Source organism: Rhinolophus sinicus, linkage group LG13, assembly GCF_036562045.2.
Source record: "Rhinolophus sinicus isolate RSC01 linkage group LG13, ASM3656204v1, whole genome shotgun sequence".
In the NCBI taxonomy this organism is placed as follows: domain Eukaryota; kingdom Metazoa; phylum Chordata; class Mammalia; order Chiroptera; family Rhinolophidae; genus Rhinolophus; species Rhinolophus sinicus.
In genome coordinates this window covers 28,964,179-28,976,593 of record NC_133762.1, presented here as the reverse complement: position 1 = coordinate 28,976,593, position 12,415 = coordinate 28,964,179, and the positions used below count along the sequence as shown (strand labels likewise).

Genomic DNA, 12,415 nt, shown 5'->3' with positions numbered 1-12,415 from the left:
GTTTTTTTTGGTGGGAATTCTGATAACAGTTCCATGTATTGATTTGAAGTCATCATAAACTCAAAATGGAATTGAAGGAATCCCCAATTGATAAGAGTTTTGTAACTTTTCTTCCTTGTTGGAGAAGCATGAGGGGGATCTTATAAGGGCCTGATGATGAAAGCATAATTTGGCATGACCATACTTTGAATCAGAGGAAATCTCTCATTACAATTCTCACAAGGTTCACTTGAGGAGCAGTATCTTTTGAAACTGAATGGTTTGGTATTTACTTAATCCATACAAGTTGTGATTTAATTGTCAGCTTCCTTGCTTTTATGCTTGACTGTCTGCTCACTCATCTGCTGAGAGATTATTGCATCACCTACAAATCTTACCTTACTGGAGTCACCTCTCCCCAGTCTAGAATCCACTCCTAGACTGAGACAAGAAAGAGTATCTTTGGTGGAACTAAGTCAGTGCCCTCGGTGCCTTTTGACTGACCGTTGTACCTTCTCTCCATTGCCCACCTTCTAGGGCTGGTGTGGGAGGTATGCATGGCATGTTGGTGGCTTCATTTGACTTGTTAGCTTCTGTCAAGCTTCCTTGTCATCTTGCCAAATTCCACAGGTGTGTTCTTTCCTTCTTGTTGGCCACCGTAAAACATCTCTGTGACAGGGCCTCAGCTTGACTCACCTGTCCAGAAGGGTGTGGGTTTAAGAAACGCTGTTTGTGACTCTGGACACAGAATGGTGAGTGCTCAGTACAGTCTGTATAGAGTGGAAGCTTGTCCTTAAAGCTTTGGCAGGTCTCTCGTTGATGGTTTTTCTAGGAACATCTCATGACACTGTTTGCACAATAGACTTCTGAGGTGAGGGTTTCTAGCAGCAGAGAAGCAGAACTTTGAAATAGGTCTAAACCCTGTACCTGGGATGAGAACCAGACCCGTTTGTTCACTGTGGGCCTTGTGGCCCAGGCAGGAGGAAGCTCTGCTCCACATTCTAACGTGTTCCTTGTCAGTGTAATTCCTGAGAGTTACCTGTCACTTGTGATGAAACATCAGCCAGATCTTCTCAGTTTTCATCCAGGCAGTTGTGCAACTGTACTGTGTAATTCAGAATTTCACAGTTCCTAAAGTTACGTGAGAAGAAATCAGTTCCCATCAGCCTGCTGTATTCAGACCAACGCTGGTATCTGAGATTTTGCTGTGGTCTGGCCCAGAGGAAACAAGCCAGAGTCATCTGATGGGGGTTTCTCACACGGAGGCCACTGCTGACTCCTCTGTGTGGTGTGCGTCCTGCACTGTAACGAGCTCATCAAGCTCAGTTCTTATAGCAACAGCAGCTGCTGTTTATAATTATTACTCCATTTTCCAAGAAAGGATTTAAGGTGGTAGCTCCCACTTACCCACTTTCTTTCTGGTGTGCACCAGACACTACGTTAATACATTTTGCCAATATCGCCAAGCCTCACAGCTTCCCTGTAGGAGACATACTGTTATTGTCTACTGAAAACTGGGGACCCTGAGGCACACATTAGACGACTTTCCCAAGGGCATCCCGCTACCAAGGGCAGAGCTCCCAGGGAACCCCGGTCCCTCTCACTCAACGCCAGTGCGCCTGCCCCTAAACCCAGCTGCTTCTCCAACAGATACCGCCTTTGATTCTCACGTTACCCAACAGTGTTCCTGGCCTCGTGGAGCTGCCAGTAAAATTGGTTAATTAGATTGGAATTGTGTTCGGCAACCTTGAGTTGAGTCACGGCACCTCAGTTTCAATGCCATGCACACAGTAGGCACTTGGTATTTTCACATGAGGAGAGGTAGCATCATTCATCCCTGTTTTACAAATGAAACCAAATCCCAGAGAAGTCACGGAACTTGCCCCAAATCACCGTCACTGCCAGCAGTGGCATTTGGGAATGTGAGGGACAATCAGATGTAGTTAATGTCAGCTAAATTTGTAATTCTCCCAGTTGCCCCACATTGGTCACTCACACCCACTTCCAGAAACCCTTCCTGTGGGGATTATAAGTCTCTCCCGATTCCTTGCTGTGTCATTTTGGGGAAATGACTTGCTCGCTCTAATCCTCATTAACCTCATCTGTGAAAGGACAGTAATGATAGTTACCTTACAGATGGGTTAAATGAAACAGTGTCGACAAAATGCTTGGCTCAGGGCCGAACACATGGCATGTGCTCAAGTAATTAACATATTTCTCCATGTTTCTGTAGAATCAGTAGTAAGTCAGCCCTGGATCCTGCTAAAACAGGGTGAGGCTGAATTTCAGACTGAAATAATGCCTGCTTTAGATACAGCAGCACATTTCCGGACGCCTCAGTTTTTAAGATCTCTCTCTCTCTCTCTCTCTCCTGCACGTACATTGTTGCCTTTACTTGTTCAGACCTCCGACCACATCATCAGACAGGGTAAAAGGCAATGGTGAGTGAAGCTGAGGTGTCCGTCAGACAGCAGTGAGTGAGGACAATCACCAAATGTCAGTACCACCTGTCAGACTCAGAGCCCACCCTTTTCCGTTTTCCCCCAAGAGTGAAGTGTTGATTAGCACCCAGGCGGGCAGGGGATTCTACATAACCATGAGTAAGAGGCTTCTTTTAGTCTCTCCTTCCGTCTGGGACCTCTCCCAGGAAGAGAGCCCCAAATCCCAGGGCTTGGGCTGTTCTCTCCAGCACAGCCCACCTGCAGCAACAAGCCTGCGACTCTGCGCTTGGCCTTCAGAAAGATCACGTCTATTCATTTGATCTTCTTCTTTCCATAGTGTGTTTCTTGTAGTAGAAGTTCTTTTTTTCGGGGGGAAAAAGAAATTTACATTAGACATGTCCTTTAGAGCTAAGCGAGGATTGGGGATCTGTTTTGTATAAAACACGGAAATTTTAATCAAGTGAAGAGAGACTTCTTTTGATTTCGAAAGAATGCTGAAAGGAATGTCAGCTCCTTGAGGGCAGAACTCACTCCTTTGTTCCAATCCGAGTCTTCTCAGCACCTCAGGGGAGGTGGGGCCTGTTACCTGAGGTGGTGCTAGGAGCGGTGGGGTCACCTGCTCCCTTGATTCTGTGGCTTCCTTTACTGTTTGACCGGAAATGAAGGGCGATCTTCCTTCAGCCCGTATTACACTCAGCACAGTGCCCAAGACAAAGTCGCTGCCTTCGTAGAACTTTCATCCCAGTACGAGAGACGAGCAAAAACATCAACACGGGCCATGACTGTTTTGAAGGAAATAGAATGAGGGGCCGAGATGGAGAATGATGGAGACGAGGCGACTTTCGACATAAGATGGCGAGAGAAGGCTTGCTCGAATTCTCCGAGGAGTGGACATCTGAGCTAAAGCCTAAAGGACAAGGCGGAACTGGGCAGAAGGGTCATTAACTGCATAGCCCCTGAGGCCGGGAACAGAGTGGCCTGTGTGAGGAGCTGCAATAAAGCGTGGCTAGCAGGTCCTAAGCAAAGGGGAGCGTGGTAGATAACGGGTGGGGGGGACGATGGGGCCAGAGAAGTGGGCCTTTTTGTTGCATTTTATTCTAAGTGCAGTAGGACACATGAGGTGATGTGATCTGGTTCATTTCTGTATTTTTAATCATGTTTGTTGCGATGCGATGCAAGTGGGTTGGAGGTGGAGATGGAAAAAAGTAGTTGTTGGATTTGAGTTGTACCAGTATTTCAGAGATTAGATCCAAGGATTGGATGTGAGTGGGGGAAAGGGAAGAGTCGGGGATGATTTTGAGCACCTGGGAGGATGGCAGTACCTCTCCTGAGATGAGGAAGGCTGGGAAGTAAGGGGAGGAGGTTTGGGGATGAGGGGGGGGTAGGACCCAGAGCTTTGTTTTAGATGTGGTAAGTTGCAGATTTATATGACATCATCAGGGACTGAGATCCAGTAGGATCTGATCTGGACGTGTTCCCAGGGGAATTCTGGTCTAGAGATAAATGTGGGAGTCACTGTACAGAGAGGATGTTTATCCTGCGGGGATAGGTGAGATACTAAATGGTGGTATTGCCTGTCGCTATCGAAAACAGCTAACACTTCCTACGTGGCTGGTTTGAGAATTTGCTCCTGCAGGGTACAGGCTGTTATTTTACTACAAGATAGCCATTTGAAATTTATTTATGCCACCAAGGACCAGGAAGGTGAAATGCTACCCTCAGTGCCATAAAACCATTCTCTGAGCTTGTTTTCAGAAAAATCCATATCTGGATGGTGTGACCCAGTCATTAGCGGTGACGGGCTGGCTGTGTTCTCATCGGTCAGGTGTAACTTAAGCCTCAAAGGCCTTCAGGCAAGTCAATTAGCCTGAAGGTGGCTGGGTGCTTGTTGGTTGTGACCCCAGATTAGAATCAAGGGCAGAAAGACTGCACAGAAATCGGAAACCTAGAAGCAACAGGAAAACAATCAGGAAGATGCAGATTCATGCTTACCAATTTGAGGATGGATAAGAGACACCCGGATGCCACGTCCTGTGCCTCACTTCGTGGGGCGTCTGATCAAGTAGCTCTGGGGTGGGGCTCGAGATTCCGACGCAGGTTGACTCACGGTTCATACTTGGAAAAACAGTGAGTCTGGAAAACTGAAAAGACCTGTGAGGTCATCTAGGCAGCCCTCGCTTACAAATGGGGGAAAAGGCCCTGGGAGGAGAAGGGGCCGGCCTTAAGCTGCAGAACACGTTGGGAGGCCCGACCAGTCCAGTCACTCCCATTTCTTCATTTTGCAGCTGACTCTCCATCCTAATGTGTGGATCAAAAAGCAAGTCTCCCTCACAATGCCCCGCTCCCCTTCCTTCACTGTATTTCTTTCTTTTTTTCACAGTACGTATCACCTACTGTAAGAGTACTTTGCTAATTTACTGTGTTGTTATTTGTCTTGCGTCACTAAAATGTAAGCTTCACAAGGGCATTAATTCTTGTTTTTGTTTGCACTGAAAAAAATACTCCTGCCTTCCTTCAGAGCGTGGGGTGTAAATGAGTGTGAAATGCCATAGGGGCCTCCCCAGAAATGGCTGAGGGACCTGTCACCACAGGAATTTTCCTGTGTGTATCCTGTGTGTCTTGGACAGTGCCTGGTCCATAGCAGATTCTCAAAGAATATTTCATAAATGGGTGGATGGACGGATGAAAAATATTTTGTTAAACTACAGATAAGTTAGTGGGCATTGTTGCAAGTGCCAACCCTGAGGCACTGTTAGCCCACAATAGAGTATTTTCTTTTTCACTTGTTTGATTCTGGCTGGGATCAGAGGTTACTGGAACAGCTTGTTAATGAGAGGTGAATAGAGACTTTTTAATAATAATAACAATAACAATAACAACAGTAATAGTTACTAATAACAACAGAGATAACTGCCATTTATGGAATGCTTACTATCTGCCAAATATGTACTATGGGAAGATCTAGGCGAAGAACGTTAACTCCTCTAATCCTCATGGAGGAACTAGTGTTGTCTGTTTTCCAGAGGAGGAAACCGAGGCTCAAAGAGGTGAAGTTATTTGTCCAAGGTTACACAGCCAGTAGAGACTTAGGATCTGGGGTCCTACAGATGAAGTCCTTTGCTACCAGTAACATTCAGTATTAGGTTTGGGGTGTTCTCTCTTGGGAGAGGAATTGGAAAAGCTAACGATGAGGCAAACATCACTTTTTGGGGTGTCTCTGGGCCAAGAATACCAACCTCCTAGATGGTATAAAACTACAGGCTGGAAAGAAAAAGGCATTTTTTTATCAGCCTGAGGTTCCCGCATTTCCCCACACTCTCAAGTCTTTCCATTCTCAGGTTACAAAGAACCTTTCGTCTTGAACTGTTAGGCTTTTCTCACTTCTCAGACAACCTCCCTGAAGTGGGCCAAGGAAAATTCCTGTGGTGACAGGTCACTCAGCCATTTCTGGGGAGGCCGCTGTAGCACTCCACACTCATTCACACCCCATGCTCTAAAGGAAGCAGGGACAGAAAGAGGCCCCTTCACCCACCTTCCTGTACCACTTCCCTGTTGGGGCCTCAGGAACGGGCTGAGGGAGGTGATGATTCTATAAATCTCTCCTAAGACTTGAGGGAGCCTTTTGAGTTCTCGAAACACTGTACCTATTAAACTGGTTGTGAGCTCACAGGATTTATCACCACCTGCTGAGGATAGTGTTGCATTCATTCCCACCCTGCCAGCCAGGACTGGCCTTGCTTGGATGCAGTGAAAACCGCCATCCATATGGCACTGAACCACTCGCCGGCAGCCGGGGACACAGCTTTAGTGAATAGGGAGGTTGTCACGGGTAGTGCCATCTTTATGCACACAAGGTAGCAGGCACGGTGCTAGCAGCTTTCCAGCCCTGATCTCATTTAAGCCTAATAATAAACCTGATGACACACGGCTGCCCCACTTCTGTAGATGAGGAAGGCCTGGCGAGATGGGGAACTTGCCTGAGTCAATCATAAAGTTCAAGAGTTGTGCTCCTTCTAGAAGCGATGCTGGCGGAGAATGTGGTCTCTGGGTTTGACTCTTGACTCTGCCACCTATGGCCGTGAGACGCTGGGCAAGTTACGTAGCCTCTCTCTTTGTTGGCTTGTTCATCTGTAATACGGGGATAATAACATACTCAAGTGAGGATTAAATGAAACAATGTACGTAAACATGTCAGGATGGCTGGCACATAGAAAGGACTACGTAAGTGTCAGTGTTATTATATATCAAGTCCTGTTTTCTTCTCTGGATGATGGAAATCTTAGCTCAGAAGGTTTAGGGTTTCTCCAGCTCCATGCCTCCCACCCCAACCCCAGGGTTATGTCTCTATTTCCAAGACACTTATGTAGCCAATCCACATAGAGTGCTTAGCGTGGGGCCTGGCTGATGGTTAGCCCCCAATGTTAGTGATGATTAGTACGACAGCGCCAAGACATTGGGGGGGTGGGAAGGCAAGGGTTGGGGGAGAGCATCCGTGCTCCCTGGTGTGGTGTCCAGAAGGAGGCGTGGTCACTGTCCAGATGCCCATCTCCTGGGTAGCACAAGAACTAGGAGGCAGCCATTATTCTGCATACACTGAGTTACTGTTATTTTAATGCCCTAACAGTGAGTCCATATGTAATTAATTTAAAAGCTAGGGGAGGTGAAAGTTCCCAGTCAAGGCGCTGTCAATCAGAGAGAGTAGCACTTCCGAACTCTTCCAGGGATAAATTGTTTCAGAAAAGCTTGGTGATGTGCCATTTATTTGAATGACCTGTCACCATCCAACCACTGCCCACATGTCCTCCTCTCTCCCTTCCCTCCGGGTGCCTGCAAAGGCTGACATCTCTGCTGCTCTGCCTCTGACCTGGGCTGTGTCATGACCATACTTTCCACTTCTCTTCTAGCTTAAGAGCTGGACAGTGGAGGACCTTCAGAAGAGGCTCCTGGCCCTGGACCCCATGATGGAGCAGGAGATTGAAGAGATCCGGCAGAAGTACCAGTCGAAGCGGCAGCCAATCCTGGACGCCATTGAGGCTAAGAAGCGGCGGCAACAGAACTTCTGAGCCAGGCCAGCTGTGAGGGCCCCGCTTCCACCCTGGCCCTCAGCGACATAAGCTTGTTAGCCAACACTTCTACGCCGTCACTCCTCCACAGCACCTTCGCGAACTCAGGAACGTGCGCCAGTGGGCTGGGCTGCCTCGACGGTCAGCGTGCCACCCTGGTGTGTGTGTGTCGAAACTGGTCAGGTTTCTTATTTCACAGGACTTTTCTTGGCGCTTTTAAACTCGGTTTTAAACCCCAGGAACAGAGACTCCTAGTTGAGTGATAGCTGGGAAAGTTTTACATTGTCTTTTGTTTTCCTTCTCCCAATAGCTTTCGATTGTTCTTTCTGGAGGACTTTTTTAAAAAATATAAATATGCATATATATATATATAAATTATAAGTAGGTCCTCCACGCAGTGTGGTGGCATCTCTGTACAGGTACAGTTTTAAACCATTGGCCTCTTTTCTGTAAGATTACGGTACTGTGCAACACGAGGGCAGAGGACACCGGGGGCCGCTGGGTCACTCGCTCCCAGGAGCCAAGCTCTCCCGTTTGCAGGGCTGCATTTAAATACTAGGTTTGGGCCAGTTTCCACCACGGTTTCAGCCTTGTGTGGGCCATCCCGGCCTCTGGAGCTGTTGGTGATGTCCAGGGCAAAGCCTTGAGAGTTGCGTTTACTTTGCGGGTCCCAGGAGAAGCCTGGCGCCTTCTTTGCAAATTGGCCTTTGCGGTGTCAGCGTCTCTCATCCACCTCCCCTCTCCCAGCTGCCTAAAGTCACAGCACAGATACTGGCCCAGTGCCTTAAGAAGAGACGTGATCCACTGAGGGACAGGCCTACCAGGAGCTCTCCGCACACGCGGGGCTGTGTCCAGCCCACAAAAGGGACAGGGTTTCCCAAGTTCTCGTCGTTCCCAGGGCATGTTGTTCCCCACTCCTTACAGACCGGGGTAGGGGGCCTTGATTTTATGACCCACATTCAAGTATGTGACTGTTTTCTTTTTTATTTTACTGCTAAGGGGTCTGGAAAGGATCAATGACTATCAGACTAAGATTTGTTCACCAGGAGGCTCAACCCAGACACGTGGAATGCCAGAGCTGGAAGGGACCCTAGACATCATCTGGTCTGACTGAGGCTTGGAGAGGGCAAGTGACATGGCCTAAATCACAAAGCAGGTTAAAGTAGGGGCTGGGACCAGACCTCACGACTCCCCACTCCTGCTTCGCTGAGCCGCACAGCCCCTTCTCCGCGGAAGCAACTTGTGTCTGTTTTGGTTAGGTTGTTCCAGGAAAACCCGCTGATGGAAACGGGTCCTTGCTTTGTCTCCGCAGTGGGTGACTGGCTATGAAGAGATTTGCGGGGGAGCCAGATCATCCTGTTTCAGCCATTGCCTGGCTCTGCACCATCTGCCGGATCGCAGACAAGCCTCATGCAGGCAGCTTGAGGGCCAAAAGCAAATCAGAGGGCTTATGACAGGCCGCACTGAGCCCTTCCTCAGCCTCAGCTCAGCCACTTGTCATTTAGTCCCTCCACACAGAGGAGACAGTGGGGAAAGTCAAATGTGTTTTCATTTTCAAATGAGCTCTTCCTCTCAGATACGGGGCTGTGACTAGGTTGCACCTAAAGATACTGTAATTTGACTCCATAATTGCTTTTGCTTCCCAACCTGGGAATCAGTGGAAAGGCAGGGAACGTTCCTCTTCTGTGGCCACATTCTATTCTTTGCTATTAAAGCAAGTTTTTAAAAATGCAAGAGGCAGTTGTTGGTCCGCAAGCCAGTTAAGCAGCTACCATGTTTCCCAAAAATAAGACCTAGCCGGACCATCAGCTCTAATACGTCTTTTGGAGCAAAAATTAATATAAGACCCAGTCTTATTTTACTATAATATAAGACCTGGTCTTACCTAACATAAGACCAGGTCTTATATTGTTTGCTCCAAAAGACGCATTAGAGCTGATGGTCTGGCTAGGTCTTATTTTTGGGGAAACACGGTATATGGCAGATATAGAGAATAGAGGACAATTTGAGGATCCCACTAGAATAATAAATGGCAGCTACCATTCGTTGGCCACTTATGATATGCCAGGCACTGAGCTAGGTAGGCTGTATGTGTCAGCCCCATTTCATAGATAAAGAAAAAGGTTCAGAGAAGGAAAAAAAGTTCTTTCCCAAGGCAGTACAGCTAGTCAGAGGTAGAATCAGGATTCAGAGCATCACATGGGACCAGTATTTACAGGGAAAAGGAAAGTCACAAGTCTCTTTAAAAGGAAGCAACCACCTTTTCTTGTACAGACTAACTCCTAATGGGCATTTTTAAGTTGGGAAAAATCTGAATTAGTAGTCAAGTCTGACAGCCAAGTACGTGAGTTTTAGAAACCAATGCATGGAGCAGCCATTCCCCACCCACCCCATCTGCTGTGCTAATTAACAGTCCTGCTTGAGTTCTTTTAAAAAGGACTTTGCACTTGGCCAGACAGGAAGGGACTGCCCTTTTCTCCCTTCATAAGCTAGATCTAAGTAAAAGAAGGTTCAGTTTTTCCCCATAAATTTTCTTGGGTCATGACTCTTGATCTGGAATTTATTTTGTTTCAAGCATGTGTGCACCCAACAGGCTGGTCCAACAGAGTACACAGTCTAGCTAGACAGAGTCCTTTGCCAGAAATCAATTTCTTTTGGATCAGATAAATTTCCTGACAAGGTGTATTTGTTTTCTAGTGATAGGAAAGCAGAGGAGCAAATCCTAGTCATTTTTTTTTCCTTTGAATTCTAAATTCAAGATAGGTCAGTTTGCTTTCATTGAGCCCTGAGCGTTAGTCATTGCTTGAGCATTTGGGACTCAAGCTTCCAGGTAACTCTTAGCCCCTCACTTATTCTCTCCTAAGAAACGATGACCACCCCCACCCCCGAATTGTGTCTTTAAAAAACTCGAATTCTCTAAGAATATCTTAATTGCTTCCTCATCAGTAATTTTGAAGCAAATTTCTATTTTTCTTTTTCCATTGCCCCTTCTCCCAAGCAATTGGATTGTTGGATGAATGTTTGGAGGGAGGGAGGGATGGATGGATGGATGGATGGATGTTTGGATGGATGGATGGATGGATGGATGGATGGATGGATGGATGGATGGAGAGATAGTTAGAGAGATGTGAATGTTTGGATGGATGGATGGATGGATGGATGGACAGAACCAATTCTCTGAAGCAACTTAAGCACTATAGCCTTAACTCCTTGAGACTATAGATTCTGATCCAGGAAATGTTTATTGAGCACCTGCCAGATGCCAGAAATTTATTACACCATTTAAAACTCAAAAGCTTTTACCAGTATCAGAAATGAGAAAGGTGACATCATTATAGATCCTACAGATATAAAAAGGCTAATAATATTATGAACAACTTTATGCTAATAAAGTTGTTTAAATGAATTTAAATGAAATGGACAGGTTTTTTTTTTTTAAGATACAAGGTACTAAATTCACTCAAGAAGAAGCAGATTCTGAAGAGTCCTGTATCTATTAAAACATATCAGCTCTGGGAGATACAAGTATTATTGTCCTCATTTTACAGATAAGGAAACTGAGGCTCAGCGAGATAAAGTCCATTCGTAGCTAGAATATGGCAGAGCCAGGATTCAAATCCAGTTCTCCGGATTCTTATTCTAGTGCCCTTTCTAGCATACCATGTTGCCTCTAAATATTACAGCTCTTATTTACTAGAAAGTTGTTCCTGCCCAATCTACACCCTCCCACCCCATCCTTTCTTAAGCACTGTTTGTGTTTTCATCAGGATTATATTCGTTGTCTTTGGAACCCATGCCCTTATTTGTGTTTGGGGAAAATAAAATCCTCTTCACCAGCTTACACTCAGACCAACTTTGAAAAAAAAAAAAGCATACATGCTGTTGCAGATGTACAACTTTAAAATGTGAAGTTTGTAGGTTTAACTTTTTGTAACAAAAACTAATAACACTGGCTTCAGTGCTGATTTGAAATGCTATTTTATAAGGTTTGGATGTAAATAATCAGTCACAGTCAGCAGTTTGTATATGTATGAGACATAGCTTCCTCCATTGCTTTTTTTTTCTTTCTTCATTTGAGATGTTTCCTATGTGCTTTTATGTTGGAATTGTTCTCCCTCCTTCGTTCTTCCTACACCATATTACCTTTGTTTTAAATAAACTATACTTCGGACCACAGACTATCCTCTTTTTAAAAATGAGACCCTCCATCTATAGCCTGGATAATGGTGTTGTGAGCCTTCATGACATTGACTTGTGTTTATTCTAGAATCCAAAGCCAGCGAGAGGTAGGTAGGTAGGATAGAGAGTAAATTTGGTTGGACCCATACTGTGTGCCAGGTTCTAAGCTAGTTGTCAGGGATATAATGGGAAAAAAAACAGACACAGTTCTTGCCGACCAACCAGTTAGGGAGTCATTGGAACACACGAGAACACAACCCTGGAAATACTGTGGTAGAAGGAGGTACACAGCCTGTGGATAGAGGAGGAAGGTGTGATCGTCAGTTCTGCTGGAGTGTCTAAGGAAGCAGGTAAAACATCCTGAAACTTACCTGAGGGAGAAATGGCCAGGTGGAGAAAGCATGGGAAGGGAAGGAGAGAAGGCATCCTGGGCAAAGCAACCGGCCTATCCCAGTGTGCGTCTGCCTGCAGAATGACCTTGAAGCCTCCTTCCCTGTCTGTCGTTGCCTGAAGCCAGGCCAGGCACGGCCCCGCCTTCTGAGGGAGCACCAGGAGCCTGCCCATCACATGGCCCGTCCTTACCCAGAATAACTCCCTAGCCCGGCCCTGCGTGCTCTTCGTCTTTCAAGTTGCCTTCACAGCAGGGAGGGAACAGAGTTACACCGAAAAGTAAGTTAGGGCTCTTGAGTCAAACTGATCTACAGTATTTCATAGAATAGTTCTACAGTCTATTGGTATGATTCATGCTATTCT

At 46.3% G+C, this 12,415-nt stretch overlaps 1 protein-coding gene across 2 annotated transcripts in view; it reads left to right on the top strand.

The window, feature by feature from the left end:
* STK4 (serine/threonine kinase 4) overlaps positions 1 to 11,659 on the top strand; it is a 79,247-nt gene extending 67,588 nt beyond the window's left edge. The window contains exons 11-12 of one of the 2 annotated variants that reach the window (XR_012491118.1): positions 7,325 to 9,333; positions 9,384 to 11,659. Coding sequence is in view for 1 of the 2 variants with exons in the window: in XM_019749730.2 (XP_019605289.1) it covers positions 7,325 to 7,483 (159 nt within the window). In the remaining variant the exon portion in view is untranslated. Of the gene's footprint in view, positions 1 to 7,324 lie in introns of both variants that reach the window. The other variant, XM_019749730.2, reaches the window with a different exon arrangement.
* Positions 11,660 to 12,415: the final 756 nt, after the last annotated feature.